Raw genomic sequence first — 18735 nt, forward strand, 5'->3', positions numbered from 1 at the left:
CCAAAGGGAGCAACTGTGATACTGTATGAAAGACTGTATATATTTTACAAAAATTAACAAAAAGCTGTACACTTGCTGTGTTTCTAGCAAGGCAATATCATATCATAAAGTAATAAGCAACACATCTAAGGTAATTGTTGCAGGGGAAATCCACAAATCATGGGTTATGTTCCTTTTGCCACAATGATGGCCAGGTTACATTCAGCAAAATATGAAGGAAACGTGTTCAGAATGACATTTGCAATATGTCAGGCTACCTCCCAGAGGTTGTTCAAAAAAGAGTCTCCACCTACAGGTCCTCTATATATAAGTGTATAATGTTTGTAATTGTTCAAGCTAATGAATGGAATTACTAATACTTTACCACACATCTATTCTAAATTGGCTACTACACCATTCCAAAATAAGACCCAGTCCTGCTAATTCTTCATCCAGTTTTCGTTATCTGTTCTTACAAAGGGAACTAGCAAGATGAAGATATTAGTATTGTATCTTCTCTTCATTTACAGACATACAAGTGTCTGTAGAATTACATAATAAATTCCTCACATGTATACAGCAAAATAGCATAGTAATTGAAGAAAACGTTAGCTAATGAAATGACCCATCTCTTCTGCTGAACTCACATGAAAAAATCCCAGTGGTCCTGATATGTACGGCATTTTCATTCCCAGTAGATACTTCACTTGTGAAGTCACAACATGTGTAGCTGCTCCAGTTGTCATTGCGCTTATCACTGGTTCTGTTAACAAGAAAGTGGCACTGCCCAGGTGCAGCAGAAACATCGCCACCTAAAAACCAAAGGTATGTATATCAGCAATTGCAATAAAATGCAGCTGTCTGATGGCAGGGCAATAAGACACAATATTTTTAATAAATTGTAAGATAAATCAGTATAAAACACAGAAGTCTTCTGAAGAATGAATACAGCTTAAAATGAAACGCATTGAACTTTTGTAGGTTTACTTACGTTATCTTGTTCACCTCACTGGTTTCCCAGATTCTAATTTTTTTTAATGACAAAAGCAGACTCAGAGAAACTCATATGCAATGCTTATTGTTTTCACCTGCTCAAATACGTGAGCACAACAAACACCACAAAAATCAACTAATCAGAGCAACATAAAGTAAAGAATTCATATTCTCCCAATGCACAATCAAACTACCTAAAATCGTAAGTGACTAAGAGTTGAATCGGTAATCTCTGAGAAAGGTGAAGGTGAAGGTGGTGCTAACACTTCTTTCATTACACCGCTATTCAGCCTGACTAAACAAACGGCTATATCTTGGTCCAGCTTATTCATTGCCAATATATGGATATCCTAACAAAATAATGATTCCCGGTGAATGTAGTTTCCACAGGTACCAAACTTATTAGGTGTTAAAAGTACTGAAATATGAGTTTGGCCCTGTTCCAGACTGCTATGTCCTTGGTTTCCCAGTCCCATACAATCACACAGCTCCTTTGCTCCTCTGGTGGCGGAGAGGCTGGAGGTGATCGGTGCCTCACCAGGTCTCCTCTGGGCCAGCAGTGATGTCCTCTTTCCCCAGCACAGATCCCAAGCAGAACTGCTCACTTGTGGGGCCAGCTCGTTCCATGGGGGCTGCGGGACAAGTGTGCTGAGGGAGGGGGACAAATTTCCCAGCAGTGACAGCAGAGGAAAAGGGAGAAAGAGGGAAAGCCTACCCATAGTCTCCTGATATCCCACTGACCCAGTGCATAGGGTTTCATATACCAAAACACTTGGTGGTCCCATGCTACAGTATCATAATATCAAATGTGTCACGTGTCGTCACAGTCAAGCATCCAGTGCCTCTGTTTACATCAGCTTCATGCTTTGAGGTTTCTGTTTTTGCAGGTGTTCTGGAAAGGGAGCTACAAAAGTTGTTTCAAATCACAGAGGACAGAAAATGCTTTTTTCCTTTACAGAGAAACAAGAATGTTTATATAGTTATTTGTTCTGTATAAACAAATTTTATAAAGTTAGAGTAAAAGTAAAACATTTTAAAGAACTTTAAAATCAAATTCCTATACATTTGGGAAATACTTGAACTAACTTAGAATATCTGCATTCAATCAGAAAATTTAACACAGGAAGAAAAATTCAACATTCAATTTCATAAACACATTCCCATATACAAACTGGATTGCACCTCTAGAACAAGGAGTAGGCTTTGGCCCAGCTATGCTTGATCTTGAAGATTATTTCACCTTTGTTGCAACTTTTATTGAAGTTATTTCAGATTATAAGCATATAATGAGAGAATAATATTCCTCTTCAATCCAGGAATCTGTTTACAACTACGATAGATGCTTCAGAGGAATATAGGACAAATACAAAAAGTATTATGTGTACTAATGCATTTTCTCCCCTGATCTCAGACTGCAATCACTTTTCCTCTGAAAACTCAGATTTGACAGCTCTTATTTCTTTGAACAAGGTTGTTACATACCTACAGATGTTATTGTGGCTTGCTTAACACTCAGTCCTTTATTGAACTGTATTAAGTTACCCAAATTATATCCCACTGCAATGAGTTCTGTGTACTCATCAGGTAAAAAGTGGTTTCTTCCTTCTATAGTCTTTTGTATTTGTTATTCTTCTGCCTGAAAAGTTACGTGCTCTTGGCTGAGAGTTGTTTAAATCAATGCTTTCCATGAGGACTGTTTTATGCTTACCATATTAAATATCATCCTTTTGCAATATATTGGTCTCCTTTGTTGTATTTTCTTTTTAAGCTAAAGTAATGATTGCCAAATGTTATCATTTTTTAGGCTTGAATGCCAATTGTTTTTCACCATATATCTCACCTGTATGCAGTGAGTTACAACTATAATAGCCTAGAAGAAACAAAAATACCAAACTGAATGGCTTTTAATTTAGCAGATAAACCTTTAGTGAGCAATTACCTTTTCCTTTTCAGGCATCAAATCCGAGATTTCTTTTCTGTATTTCCACTAATAGCACGCAAACTGCTCAGTACTATGTATAATCAGAACATTGACTGCCATTCAGGATTGGACCTCAATAATGATAATGACTGTTATACTCAGAGTGAATAGTAATTTAGTTTATCAGGCCTAAAACTGATAATTACCAACTTCAGATAATTTGTTTAGCTGTTTGTTCTACTAGTCTGCCTATTCATATATTTGAAACATTGCTCACAGTAGCAAGATTCAATAAGAAATAAATTCTCCCTTCACTAGTGAGATTTTTTTCCTAAGATCAGTTTGTATTCTATAGAGATGAAATTTCTAAATGTATTATAGCTTAGTTTCCAGAGAATGAGATGGAGGTTTATATAGCAGTAAACTACAGTGACAGTTCTGTGGAGTACACAATATCATAGAGAAATATTAGTTAATATTAGTATTTTGGAGAAAACTACTACGGTGAATTATGGGAAGTGGTATCATGACTCAAAAACTTAGCAAGCTGGTGCTGGAAAAAACAGCTTCAGCATCACCCTCATATTTGCTTTGAACTGATATTTTTTACTTTAAATTTTCAGCATTTTGGAGGTAAGTGACCCTCCTTCACAGGTATTAAATAAAAGGTCCCAGTTAAAAAATGATTTTTATTGTTCGTTTAAACATAGGTTGTGTGACATGCATCAAAACCAGGATTTCAGATATACTGTTTATGTAGCCACTCAATTAAACAATAAGCAGAAGCTTATGCTGGTCTCCGGACCTGGTCGTTTAATGCAGAAGATAACCCCTGGACAAAGGCAAGGCTTCACCAGCATGTGTGTCCTACTTTTTATTTACATTATAGTTAAATAAACCAAAAGTGTGTCCCTATGTCTTCAATAGCGAAGATCTGACAATGAAGCCACCAGGACAGAAAACATTTAGGGAGGAGGGTGGGATTCTCAGCGTGTGTAGGCATGCGAAATTCCTGTCCTTGTCCTTGCAATAAACTTTCAATTATTTCATCTACTGTATCTTTTCTGTGGTCCTGATGCTCCTTTTTGTAGCTTTCCAACCTCATTTTCTGATATACCGTATGATTTTTCTTCCTTGGTGATGCACATAAACAGTAGAGAAAACTGATAGTGAAGAGTCAGAACAACAAAGATAATATACAGAATATTGCAAAAAGCAATTTTTTTTGCTTGTACTAATATTGATCTTTACTAAAATTATATAAAGAAAAAAATTACATTTTTTTGGAGTGACTTCATTCTTTTTGCATTTTTCATAAATTCAATTCTTAGGGAAGGATGGAATATTTCAGAAAGAGAAAAATCACAGTAAAAAAATTATTTGAAAGGTGCATGGCTCTAGTGTCTTGGTGCAGCTTTTTCAGTACATCTCATCATACAAGAAGTTTCATTAGGAAGAAGCAAATTTCTTGAGATGAATTTTGGTTTTACATTTACATTCCTGATGGAATTCATATGAATGAAATCAGGAGGAGGCTTCAGAGAAAGAAAGAAAAAAAATCTACAGGGGAGAGTCAAGGAGAGTAAATGCACTGTATAGGAGAAAAAAAAGTGGAAATAAATTACAAAATCAAGTGATTAGACAGAACTCTGAAGTGGAGAAAGGTGGGATTACCAAAAAAAAAAAAAAAAAAAGAAAAAAATGAAAAGAAAGATTCTGTAGACTAAAGTGTAAAGCAAAGGTGAGAATGGAAGAAAGGTGATGCAAAGGGTACCTTTTCTTACAGCTGTCTTTACTTGCCCATAATTTTACCCTTTCAAAAAGAAGATGATGTTGAGAAATTAGCCAAGAGAAAAGAAAGGAGTATTTGTAAAAGCAAATTCTTTGTTCATTAGTTCAAGCCCTTTTGGTTCTTGTCCACTTTCAATACTTTCTTCCCATGACAACGAGCTCAGTTTATTATTGTTAAAATTCCCCTCCCTTTGTGTAGTCAGTAGAACTTTATGGCCAGTAAAAATTTTAATCGCACAACAGGCTCTTTGGAAATCAGTAATATCAAACTTTACGCCCACAGAAGCTGAAAGTCTAAGATTATGTTATCTGTTACATGAATTGCATTTTGGAATATGAATTTTAAAATGCTCAAAATTGTGCATTCTGGAAGGAGTTGCTTCTTCTGAACCTTCAACAGAACAAAAGGTATAGAGGTGGTTCTCTTTCAGAAGGATTTGCTGCACAGGCTAAGGAGACTAGGTCAGCCACAGGGAATAGGTCTTGGAAGGCAGCTGTACAGACTGTGAGCATCTCATTTACTATTTTCCATCTGTTATTTCAAAATAGGAGGCTGCAAAGGTAAAGACATCTAAGGAAGTTCTGGAGCCCAATAGCCATACACCCACAGAGGTCAGCTTGGCTAAGTCTCTCAAATTCTCAAATTCTCACTCCAGAACTTGGAAAAGACATCTTTCAGTGCCCTTTCTGGATGAACATATGGTATGTTTTACTGTAGTTGTGGAAACCAGGACTCCCACCCAGCCTAGTTTTCCTTTTTAAGATATAAAATATCTGCCTATGAGAAGCTATTAACCAAATTTTTCCAATGTGATAGAGAAGGAACTCTTTCCCTGATTATCACTATATAATAAACCATTCAGTTTGTTGTTCCTAAAGAACTACATGTAACATAGAATAGCGCAACATACTTTTCCCCACAGGTAAACAAACCATTGCATAAGAATATTAGCCTAATAAAAACACAGTATATATTTAAATGTGTTCCTTCCTTGCTAGGTAAGCTGATAATAGACCATCTAAATATATTCTCCAGACGAGCAGTTCCTAACTTACTTTTTTTTCTAGTACCAAAATTGTTTTTCCTCACCCTCAACAGCAGGTAGCTTTCCTCTCTTTATTCAGCATTTTCTCTCTTTATTTACTGCTAAATTTCAAGTTATTATATTTCCATTTTTTGTTTAGTGCAGACACATATATTCATGTAATTATCAGTATGCTAACAGGAAAAAAAAAAAAATCTTACCTAATATTTTTTTTAGGAAATTTTGATGCTATAAAGGCATCATCAAATTCCAATTACAAAATTTTTCCATAGGAGTTTGTTTCATTCTGTCATTTCCCTGCTCCACTAATACCTCTGAGAACATTGTTATTTCATTTCTAGAATATTTTACATCAAATTACTCATGTGATCTTTCCACTATGAACTACTGAACATTTCAGTTTTCATATATCAGTTTAACTAGTGTAGAGCACAGTGATTCTGGCCCAGAACCTAGGGAGGGGGGAAACCCTTTTTAATAGCAAGGAATAATTCCATTAACTTGGTTAGCTTTCCATGCACTCTGTATCTTTATAGAGTAGCAGTTATACAGGCGTAGAAAATATGTATTATACCTTGCATTCTGCTTCTAAAAATGAAATAGTCTCTATGTACGTATTATTTTAAATGCTTGTAGTAAGATTTTATTTTATGTTTACTTATCTTCTTTTTTAATTCTATGTTATCTTCATCAGAATGCCTCTTAAGAAAGTCTTCTACTTTCATATATATCCAGTCTTGGACCTCTGTCAAATATCTTCCCTCTTTTATGAATGCTTCCTCAAACATTAGATTTAAAAAGTGGTTTAGGAATCTAAAATTAATTACTTCAAAAAAACTTAGGCAGCTAAACCAAAAATTTCAGAACTCACGATCTCCACCTATTCCTGACTGATTATCATGAAGTAGCTCTAAATTTCCTTGGTATCTAGACCCCACTGAGATTCACAGAGCCTACATTCCCCGAAGGGCTCAGCCAGTCTACTTAGAGCTTACCTAGCACACAAACGTACAGTTATGTTCCTTACAAAAGACAAAACAGTCACCAGCAGTTTTGCTCAAAAATGTAGCTTTTCCTTCCCCCTACCCTCTCTGAGTCACTTCTTTTTTTTTAATCTTTTTTCTTTAGCATTATTTGCTGCTTAGAGAACTTAGCCATGATACTGGAAAAACAGCATCAAATGTTGATGATACCAAACTGGGAGGAATAGCTGATACAGCAGAAGACTGTGCTGCCTTTCAGAGGGACCTGGACAGGCTGGAGAGCTGGGCGGAGAGGAACCTCCTGAAGTTCAACAAAGGCAAGTGCAAGGTCCTGCACCTAGGGAGAAATAACCCCATGCACTTGCTGGAAAGCAGCTCTGCAGAGAAGGACCTGGGAGTCCTGCTGGACAACAAGTTAAGCATGAGCCAGCAATGTGCCCTTGTGGCCAAGAAGGCCAAGGGTCTCCTGGGGCTGCATGAGGCAGAGTGTTGCCAGCAGGTGGAGGGAGGTGATCCTGCCCCTCTACTCAGCCACATCTGGTGAAGCCACATCTGGAGTGCTGTGTCCAGTTCTGGGCTCCGCAGTACAAGAGAGACATGGCACTCCTGGAGAGAGTCCAGCGGAGGACTCCAAAGATGATTAGAGGGCTGGAGCACCTCTCCTCTGAAGAAAGGCTGAGGGAGCTGGGCCTGTTCAGCCTGGAGAAGAGAAGACTGAGAGGCCTTCTCATAAACGTGTACAAGTATCTGAACGGGGAGTGTCAAGAGGATGGGGCCAGACTCTTCTCCGTGGTGCCCAGCAACAGGACCAGAGGCAACGGGCAGAAACTGAACCACAGGAAGTTCCACCTAAACCTGAGAAAAAACTTCTTCCCTGTGAGGGTGACAGAGCACTGGAACAGGTTGCCCCGAGAGGTGGTGGAGTCTCCTTCGCTGGAGATATTCAAAACCCGTCTGGATGTGATCCTGGGCAATGTGCTCTGGAGGAGCCTGCTTGAGCAGGGAGGTTGGACTAGATGATCTCCAGAGGTCCCTTCCAACCTAAACGATTCTGTGATTCTGTGATTCTGTGATCACTTTTCTGGCCAAGGAGGTTCAAGTCTTTATCTCCTTCAACTGAGAAGGCCCCAGCTTTTTTGGAGCAGGATATTTCATTCCTTCTGTGAAAACTGAGCAAAGGAATAGAACAGTCATAGCATCTGCTATTTTTTGTGTAATAGACTGGTTAGACCACTATATGTTGTACTTTTTTTAAATATAGAGAAATAGTGTTATGGACCAACACCAGAACCCCGCTCTACTCCCTTCCCAGATGAGTACTTCCTAACTAGAGTGTGGAACACGACAATTCTACTTCTTGTTGCTTTCAGTACAGCTTCAGTAGAAAATTATTTCCCCAAAATACATCATAACATTCCTCTTGTCCCAGAATAACACATCTGTGCTGGGGCTGTTCATTAAATTTAATTTAGTGATAAGTGGAAGCAGGTCACTGACTTAGCTCTCTGTTACTAGCAAGAACCACCTTCTCACCTTAAGCGGGAAGGGCAGTAACTGCTAGCTAGGACATTGGAATCATGACAAGAAATACAGAGTCTCACACTTAACAACATCTGGGACAATGGCAAATTCTAAACAAAATTTAATCACAGCTGTAGTCCAGAATTCCACTTGAATATCGCTGATTTTTAGCTTCAAGGCATTCTTCTTGGATATAGGATATAAGTATTTTACTCTAGTCTCCACATCCTGGGCAAATGCTCTAGCCATTAGATTTGCATAAAACACTAGTGGCAGCACTGCAAGCACTATTTGTATTAGTATGATTCCACTGAAAGTGACATTACCGAAGTGGGAGAGGAGCCCAGGTCCTGTTGCATGTGCTTGGCACGGCTCCCTGTCAGACCTACTTTGAAGACTCAGGCGGAGGATTTTCTAGTTCTCGTTCCAACCAGATTTAGACATGACATAGCCTCAGATAACTCAGCTGGAGCAGTGTAGGGCTTATATAAAAGCACAACTCAAAATGAAAAGGTAAGAGATCTAGAGGATTTAGAAACCTCAAGGGATTCTTCAGCAGCTAAGCAAAGTTTTTCCACACCTAATTTTGAAGTTAGATCAAACGCAGGCACCAACTTCCCACTTAAGGCATTTTGACCTTTAACGCACATGCTTCTCTGGGGACCACGTAAGAAATTGTGAGGCTCTGAGCCCAGCTCTCTCACATAAAGTGTGCTATATATGCGCGAAGAACTTCATGCAGTTATGAGCAGTGAGTCCAGTCTCACTCTGCACGTGATGCAGCGTCATTTTGCACCCATTGGTGCAACAGCACAGCTCATGCAGAGGCCAGGCACAATCAGCATCAGGTCTTCTTTATGCTGTCTATGGGGTTTCCCTCAAACTCAAGTCGTAATTCTGTGACCAATAAAAGAATCAATCAAACAAATAAACAAACAAACAGAAATGACGGTGCTTCTTGATTTTTCCTACTGTCTAACATAAGCATATGCCCCAGTTCCTGCTGAGCATGCTGGCCATTGAAGATCCCGTTCTGAGCTCCTTATTTCTTCTTCTATGAGGCAGAGGGATCCAAAGCATCAAGCATAGAGCATCAGTATTCCTTTCAGGAGGCCAGGTACCTAGGTGTTGCAATGTTGAGTGTTGGAACATTTCTTCCCATTGTGGATCTAGGCCTTAATATTTACAAGGAAAGGTGGAAGCTTTCTTTGAAGACTTAAGCAACTGGCAAAGGATAAAGGAACTCAGTGTTTGTGGTCAGAAGAGGAAAAGAGGAAAAATTTAAAAGACCTCTGATCATTTGAATAAGCTTTGGAGAATCATTTGAAGACATCTGTTTTACTAATTTATTTTGCTTTAACGATGGGCGTGAGAACTCTAAAGAGTATTTAAAGATGTTTTCCCTACTGTTTTTAATTACTGAATACTGTATACATTTTCTCTTCAAGCCAAGAGCAATAAAAAACCTCAGAAATATGTCAATACTTACCAGAGCACTGATTCATGCTTTGTTTCTGAAGGAGAAGGAAAAGGGGAACCAAGAGCAACTGAATATTAGAGCTGATTGAATGTGGTTTTACTTCATATAGCAGCACTTCAGGATCATGTATACAGACAATTACTACATCTCCACACAGAGCAGTAAATTCTTAAAACACATTAATTTCATCATTCATGAGTGTCTGACCAGACCCATAGTCAGTTTTTCTCATAGAACGTAAAAAATTTGTTACAAATGTCATAGCTATCACAAATGCTATACATCGGTAACAGAGATTACGTGTTCACTACCTACCTGAATGAGTCCCCCTAAAAATGAAACTGCTGCAGCAACTCCAATCCTCTGCATTTCAAACTCTGATAGTCCCAAGGCTCCTGAATTATTGTTTGCAGTGAAATTAGTGCTGATTGAAGGAACAAGACGTTCAACTGCATTGGCAGATATTAAGGAAGTTAAAGCAAAAGTTCCTATAGAAAAAAAGCCACAGATTAGTTATCAATAATTCTGCCTGTCTGTACTCATCACTAATGGTCTCTTTTTCAAAACTTGGCCATTATGAATGAAAGTGCCTTTTTCAATACGCCCATCATGCTAAGAACAAACTTCATCATCATTTTTTTGTCTAACACAAATTTCTACACGTAAATCTCTTTTGTGAATGACATGCAAATTAAATGTAAATTTTTGGTGAGCATATTGATGTACACACATTAACAAAAGAGACTGGAACAAAACAGTTCACAATCAGTCCAACATACCATAGATGCTTTCGACTCACTGTGTGTGTGATAAAATAGCTTTTTGACGGAGGGTCCCAAATGTTCACCATTCAAACTTTTAGGGCAGTTAACTCATTCTGTATACATAGTACCCAAACCAATAGAGTTAGAAGAGTGTAGGCCCCAAAATACGACAAACAAGCAATCTGCACACTAACAAATGGAGGCAGGCTATGAGAAACATCAGTTTGCTGGAAGGTATAAAGCAAATTTAGTGACAAAGAGACAAAGAAGGATGATAATTCAATATTAAAAGGCATGGACACCTCACGGAAAGCTCTAAGGCTGTAAGAAATGTGCTACTATGTCAGACCAATAATCCACCTGGCAGAATACTCTGCCTCCAACTGCGGCAATCAGGTATTACTTAGGAAAACCACAGGAGCCTGGCCCCTTTCTGTGGTCCATTCCCCTCATAATCCCCCAGCATCCACAACTGTTGTATTCGGAAAGTTAGTGTGTACACCCTTGTCTGGATCTTTGATCATTTGTTTATGGGTTAGCATTCATAGATTTGTCTAAATCCCTTTTCGAACCTGCATATACTTTCTGCCTTCACAATGTCCTCTGGCAGGACTTCTGGCACAAGTCCCAGGAGTTCACTATCAGCTGTAGTATCTTCCTTAATCTATACTTTCTTTTAAAATGATCTCTTACTAGTTTCACTGAGCATGCCTAATTTCTACTGCTGCAGGATCTGCTGAATATAGTTCTGCCTTCACCTCAGGCATATGCCTGTGCAGTCATATTCTCTTCCAGCTGAAGAATCCCACACTTCTTAGTCTCTCTTTATAAGACAAGTGTTCCATCTCCTAATTATTTTAGTTGCCCTTATTTATACTGTCTCTAACTCCACACATCCCTCTTGAGATACAGAGACCAGCATTGTGCATGATACTCATGATGCAGTGGCACCAAGATGCTACATAGTGCCAAAGTGGTGTTCTCTGTCTTACTCTCAAAACCTGCCTGATAATGTCCAGTGTTCTGTTATCTTTTTCGGCTGCTCATTGTGATGGCAATTTTAGTGACGACTTCAGAGTCTCTTCCCTTAATTGCATCTGCAACCTCTAAATTCAGCCTCAAGTAGGCAAAATTTAGATCTGTTTCCCTCAGGTGCATTACCCTATGCTTATTTACTTTCAAACTCACATGCTTTTTGTCCACTCTCTCAATTGTGCAAGGTCCTTCTAGACTTCCTAACCAACAGCACAATGTTTGATTACCCAGGACAGTATCATTCCTAACACTGGAAATCTGTCTGTGCTGTCCTTTCTCCAAATCATTGATGAATACATTGAGTAAGACTAGCCCCAGCACTAATTCTTTGGGGAGCTACCAGGGACGACTCCATCCTGAAAAATGACCACTAACCTCTATTTTTTGCTTCTTAACTTTTAACCAGGAAACAAATGATAAAATAACTTTTTTCCAAATACAAGGGCAACTTAGTTTCTTTAATAACCTTTGATGTGGAACTTCATCAGTGGCTGTTTGACCATTGAAATATTTTATATGCAAAATATTTCTTTTTCTACATGCTTACTGACATTCTTACAAAACTGCAGGAGGTTAGTCAGGTAGGATTTTAATTAATAGAAGTCGTTTTAATTCCTTTCCAACAGACTATGATTATACATCTCTTCAGTGATCTTACTTTTTTATTACAGACTATCTTGTCCAGGGTGAAAGACAGGTCTGTAGTTCCTAGGATTCCGGACTCCACAGCCCTTCTGACGGATGAGATTACACTGGTAACCTGACAGTCCTGTGGCTGATTGTAGTGACAGGTTACACTCATTCCTCAGCAGTCCCTCATTTAAGCTCCTTCAAAACTCCCAGGCAAATGCCTTCCAGCCCTGATGATTTATTGGGATATATTACAATCACTTCATTACTATTTCCTTGAGCTATGCTTACTTCAGGTTGATCTAGCTGTGCTGATCAACATGGCACGCAGAACACGTTAAGTGTAAGAAACTCCCCAGTACCTCCAGCAATAGAGGCCCACAGAAACAAATCACTGAGCCTCATCACAGAGTGCCCATGTTACACTTTTGTCCTAAAGACATCCCACCAGTTTCCTCCCTGGCTTCCTGATTTTGATATATTTCAAGATATTTTAAGAACTCTAACTATCATTCTCTCCATGGCACTCTTTAAATTCCCCTTTTTAGTCTTTTCAGCTTCCTGGATGTGTTTGACCTACCACATTTCATGGGCTTTCCTGTTCACATCATTTGGTCAAGCTTTCCATTTTTTAAGTGCCAAACTTTTCCCTATGATAGCTCTCTTCATTTTCCTATTGAACCGTGAAGGGTTTCTTTGGATCATGTTTTCTCTTTTGAATCATAAGACACATTTCTCCTGAGCTTATTGTACCACATTTTTTTAATCAACATTCACAATACTTGTAGGTGTTTTGCTTTTGAGATTGCTCCTTTTTTTTCATATGAATTGCTGCATCTTTACATTTTTCTCTAATAATCTTCTGTTTTCTTACTAGAATTTATGTCAATCATAAATTTATTTATCTATCACCTTTCCTACATGTGTGAGACATTCCTGTCTGTCTAATAATGTTATATAAAAAAGCTGACACTCTTGCTAGATTATTTGTTCAGTTTTGAAATATTCCTATTTTAATATCTTTAATGAAAAAGGCTGTCAAGTAAGAAATGTAACCTCTCTCCAATCAAGTGCTAAAATTATACTCCAAATTCAAAATTTTCATTTTTAAATGTTTCTCTTTCTTACATTAGCTGATTACATTCCATTGCTCATTACAGCATCAAGTCACTAACAGCATCCCCAGATCCTTCTCAGATATCTAAAGACACAAATCCTTTCTAAGCCTTCAGACAAAACACACTTGCAGCTTTCCGCTTGCCCCAAGACAATTTACAGTTTGTCAGCAGTTTTAGGTAAATCAGCTGAATATTGGAATGCCTTGCATAAGAATTATGTGTCAGCCAAGCACAATATTGACAGCTTTTCCTCTGAAATATAGATAAAAGTCACTGAAGAGTTCCTAGTTTGCTGTGTCCATGTCTCAAGACCCAGGGAGACTGACATAATTCAGATCTGGTTTACCAGACATTGCACAGGGGTTGGGCTATGCATAGAGACTGATAAATTGATGGGTAGATATTTCTAAGAGGTCAAAGGAGTTTTATTAATGCTTTCTGATCCAGGCCCTGCTCCACACAATCACAGAGTGGTTGAGGTTGGAAAGGACCTTTAAAGACCATCTAGTCCAACTCCACCTGCTCAAGCAGGGTCACCTAGAGCCCCTTGAGCATGTCTGAGCTGGGAGGAATATGGGATACTACAGGGAGGATCAGGTAACATGAAGCACATGCTTCTTGTCCAGGACTGTGTCTGGGCATATACTCAGCTGGGTTGCTGTGAGAGGTATGTTACTTCTGGGCTACCACCTCCTCAAACTTGTCCATATTGAACTCTGTGTAATGGAGATGTGGATCTTCTGATGCCCGGGGAACTCGAACTTAACACAGCACAAGGCCTCCACCATGCATCCTCTGCTCTGCATCTTCGTGCAGATGGACATGATCAGCTTCTCAATGTCACGCTACCATGTCCTGGGGCTACCCACATACCCTCTGCATCCCATATGCAGCCTGTCAGCATCAGCACAAGACAACATCTTGTTCACGTGGACAACACAGAAGCACTGGAGGTACATAGAGTTAAACCCTTCTTTCCACAGCTTTTTACCATCTATTTGTTAGTACAGATATGGGCAGCCATCCAGCACTTCAGAGGAGAGCTAGTTGCATTTATCTGACATCATGGAGTCAAAAAGTGGGAATTCATCTACTTTTTTCTTACTGTGGACCAGGCCAGAAGTTCAGATCATGAGGTACAAATTTATGAACTCTGGGAAACGGCCCGGTTTCTCAATAGACCATATGAAGTGGCTCCTACTAGGCTGTTAACAATATTATTAAGCATGCATTTTGACATTAACATATGTTTAAACAAAAAAGTTACTCAAAGTATTTGGCTAGCAATTTGATTCGAAAGAGTTCATTTTGTGTGATTTCCCAGAATTGCCTTTCCTCATTTCATAAGCTTTTTTCCTTCTCCAAGGGAAACATACCTCCCCACTACATAAATCTGCTGATGATTAGAAAGGCTGTGTCCCTTTACCCAGTTCTGCTGTGGTTTACTACTAGGCCTGTCTCATTCATCCTCCAAAGTTCAGAGGTCACTAAGTGACCCACTTTTACCCAGTAAAGGATTTGTGTTTCAGTCATGAATATTATTTCCAACTGCCATCTGCAGCTAGAGGGGTTCTTTGGAGTCAGAAGCAGAGCGTTCACTTACCTATTCATTCTGCTCTTACTGCTGCTATCAGCTCTGCTGAAGGTAAGTACCTCAGAACTACTAGCACAGTAGCCAGTGAAACACCTTTTGCTGTCTATCTATTACACTGTGAATGGAAAGGCAGTTGTATTGAATAATATTGATGCAGCTCATTAGGAGAATTTCTAGCTTTAATACAATAGCAGGTAATAGGCATAGAAAGGTTTTTTGTGAGAAATGCTGGTTTGTGTCTTAGTCAAGTGAAAAGTGATGCATGCTTTCTGTGTTTTAGGAAGCACTTGAGCCTTTTTCATTCCTATTTGCAAATATCTTGTTGGCTGAGCCCTTTGTTAAAGTCTTAGCCTGCGGCAGATTTGTAAAGTAGAGTAAAACTACAAAAGCCCTTAATAAACTACTTTTTAAAAAGGAAGTGCCAATGCAATACTAAATTACAGTAGCAGGAGCAACTCCAGTATCCTTAATGAGGTTCTTTAAAGTATTTCTCTTAAACTGGAAAAAAAAAAGGTGTAAAAAGAAGCACAAAATCCTTATTTCTGTTTAGTCTTAGATAATTTTCCTTCAATTAATTTTAAAACTTGAAAAAATTTTGCCTTCCAATTCCTTATTTCTCGAAATATTTTAGCAGACAGACCCTTACCTGTTGCAACATGGCGTCCCATTCCAAATATGGCATAAATAATGACAGGAAAGAAAGAGCCATATAAACCAAAAACTGGATGAACTGAAGACAGAACAGCAAAGGCCAGTCCTATAGAAAGTTAAGTGGAATTAGTTCCTTGCATGAAGATTAAATAAAACTGCATTCAGTTGTTGTTCATGAGGAAAGGTCTAATTTTATTAAAAGCAAGTAAAAACCTATAAAAATCTAGAGCATAAGCCAGCTACTAGACAGTGAGAATCAGGAAGAACTATGGACGATTTTCATACATTGTCTGTCACCAAAAACCTCACATCTCAGCTACACTTCCGAGTTTCTGGTCTTGGTCAGTCACAGAAATTAACAGATCACAGACAGGATCTATGACATCAGCTACTATGTTTCCAGGCTGTCTCTACCAGTGGTTCCAAACCTTTTTAAATAGACAAGTCTCAGCAGAGAAGTCAGCAACGTTCCATTTCTCACTGATAGACACTGGTTTAACAATATTAGTAATAACTGAAACAAGTTATAGAATTTTGCTTCTGCCAGAGCTCTAGGAGACCAGGTGTTATTTCTTATGAACAGTTCAAAAACTATAATTTTAGTTTGGATGGAGCCCATTCAGACTGCTTTTCTCAAATTTCTTAAACAACAACAACAAAAATTTAGAGTTCATTGTCTTCATGTGCCTGGATCTTTTTAATCATGCAGATATAAATATTTCTTTCATTAAATTTTCTTAATATTTCTTTCATTTCTTTCATATTTCTTTCTGTTGAAATATAGAAAGTATTTGAATTTTATACTGAGATGGGGAATGAATGGTCTGGTAAAGGATTTAACTTTATAGATTTACTTAGTTGCATAGATATAGAGGACAGTGTCCTCATTTCTCTTAGAAAGTCTCTGAATATAACAAGAAATCATTTTTTAACAGAGATACTCCTGCAAAGGAACATCTTTGGTGGCTTTTGATACCTAAGTTAGGAAACAACTCTGCATAGACTTCTTGGAAGAGTCAACAGGAAGAACTAGAATCCTCTCAGAGCAGTAGCCTGCACTGGAAATTCTCTTCATTCGTTGCTCAGTGAGGTCTCCATGACCAGGCAGGCTATCCCTGTAACATAGCTACTTTTGGTGATGTGACATGAGGACTCTGTGTCTTTTTGTCCTCCTGGAAATGAAGACTAGGGGAAATTGCCTGGCAGGGTTGCTGCACAAATCTTGGTGAACACCTTGTACCTTGTCCTGCAGTAGGGAAGGTTTGTGTAACACACAAGGTGCCTTTCTGAAGTCCATCTCCAAACTGAGTAACCAATCTAAGGTAGCATGTATGCATGTATACTGGAAGAATGATCACATACATTCTGCGAGAAGGAGGTGATTCAGATCTGTTAGGCTGATTGACCTGCAAATTTACATTTGAAATCCCTCAAGAAAATTAGGTGTTCCTACTAAACTTTCTTGACTGCTCCAGAAAGCATTTATTTTTTGAAGCACTGGTGTATGCGGTTTTAATGACAAGGAGAGTGGCAAACAATTTCTTTTCTTTTAGGTTTTCAGTGGCAATGAAGAACATTTTGGTTCAAGAGCTCCCTTCCTGAATGCAGGTCTGAAACTGTGACAAAGAGCATGTGGTAGGGCAAGGAAATATGTCAAAAGCCATAAGCCTCAAGTTGTCTGTGAAGTAGACAAGGTCAAACAGTTCATCTGTTCTTAAAAAACATCCCAGTGAAGATTCTTCTGAGCATAAACCTTACACCGATCAGCTTCATTTACTCTGGACTCCGTGAAGTAGAACTTAATGACTGCAGCAACTGATTATAGCTGTCTCATATGCTGAGTAGCATTTTCTGATTATTTCTATCAGTTATGACTTACATGAAGAACAAATACACAAAAAACACCTGTCAGCATGTTGTGGTAGCAAACAGTTGTTGATACAGACATTTACAGGGTGAAAAGTACTCACCTTCCCAGAAATTGATCAGAAGTGTCTTGCTAGCAATTAAATGCATGTTAACCAAGTGAACTGCAAATATACTTGATAATAAATTGCATTGTATTTAGTGCTATCTATGAGAAGGGCTAAGGCTAGAAAGCCTTGGCTTCTTGGAATAAGTGAGGCTGAGTTTCTTTGTTTCCCTTTTCCTTATATCATGACTGCCAGCAGCTCAAGAAGTTGACTGTATTCCAGCTGTCTAGTGTCTGATATCATAAACTTCCAAAAAAACAGTCTCCCTTTGCTTGGAGAACACATTTCATTGCTATGCTTTTTTCTCCTGTTACTTAAAAATTATAGTGGAGCTCATAGGAAGAAGGTGCTTGTGTTGCCATATCCATGAGAGAACTGATTTGATGACACTCCCAAATACAGTCAGTGAGAGACGGTACAGTAGAAATAAACTTTTTTTAAGTACTAGTGGATTTTCAAAAGTTTGTCTTAAAATTTTGATTTTTTTTAACAAAAACAGTCTTCACTGCTCTTTTACCTTTTAAATTAACATATTTACTGAAAATTAAAGATTATGCATTTATTGATCATCGATTCTGCTTTTTTCTCCTTTTTAGCATATTGTTATCATAAGCCAGGAAGATCTGTTGAAATGAAATTATAGTTTCACCTCCATGTTCACACAATCAACAGATATAAAGGAGGATTCTGACCCAAGAGCAACAGAAGAGGGTGTGCCTGAGGAGAACAGAAACAGCTGAGGACAGCAGCTGCATGGCTCTACCCAGGCAAAAAAGAGTATGGGAAGAAAAAAAGAGAGAGAGAGAGAGAGAGAGAGAGGAGAAAAGGAGAACGAGATTTTTAAGGCCTGCTCAGCACTAAAAGTTCTACAAGTATTATTATCTATTATCAGTCTTAGCAATAAAACCAAAAACAAATAAAAACTTTATAATTAACTACCTAGTAGAATATCACTCACAGAGATAAGCGTTCTAGCCTTGCAAAAGAGGATTAATGCAAGGCTAATTCCTTTTCTTCTCCAAAAAGAAAAGGAACCAGCAAAACTAGTAACTCCAGTCACATTTTAACTATAACAATATGATTGAAATGGAGTGAGTTTTTTATGTAGAGGAGCCTAAGGGAAATATACTATATTCATTACTGAATGCTCAGCCAGGTATATATTTTACAAGCAATGTTGGGAAGATGTCTGGCATTTTGGCTAAAATGACCTGCAAAGTATTGTAAGTTTAAAATACTCAGTCATTACATGGAAT

General features: G+C 38.3%; 1 protein-coding gene across 3 annotated transcripts in view; it reads right to left on the minus strand.

The window, feature by feature from the left end:
- The window catches only part of SLC26A7 (solute carrier family 26 member 7), a 103367-nt gene that overhangs the window by 44013 nt on the left and 40619 nt on the right, over positions 1 to 18735 (minus strand). For all 3 annotated transcript variants that reach the window (XM_068933061.1, XM_009676031.2, XM_068933062.1), the window contains exons 3-5: positions 15502 to 15612; positions 10030 to 10202; positions 627 to 791 (exon numbers count right to left, since the gene is read on the minus strand). In XM_068933061.1, the coding sequence (XP_068789162.1) occupies positions 627 to 791; positions 10030 to 10202; positions 15502 to 15612 (449 nt within the window). The remainder of the gene's footprint in view (positions 1 to 626; positions 792 to 10029; positions 10203 to 15501; positions 15613 to 18735) is intronic.

This window comes from Struthio camelus, chromosome 2 (genome assembly GCF_040807025.1).
Source record: "Struthio camelus isolate bStrCam1 chromosome 2, bStrCam1.hap1, whole genome shotgun sequence".
Lineage (NCBI taxonomy): Eukaryota > Metazoa > Chordata > Aves > Struthioniformes > Struthionidae > Struthio > Struthio camelus.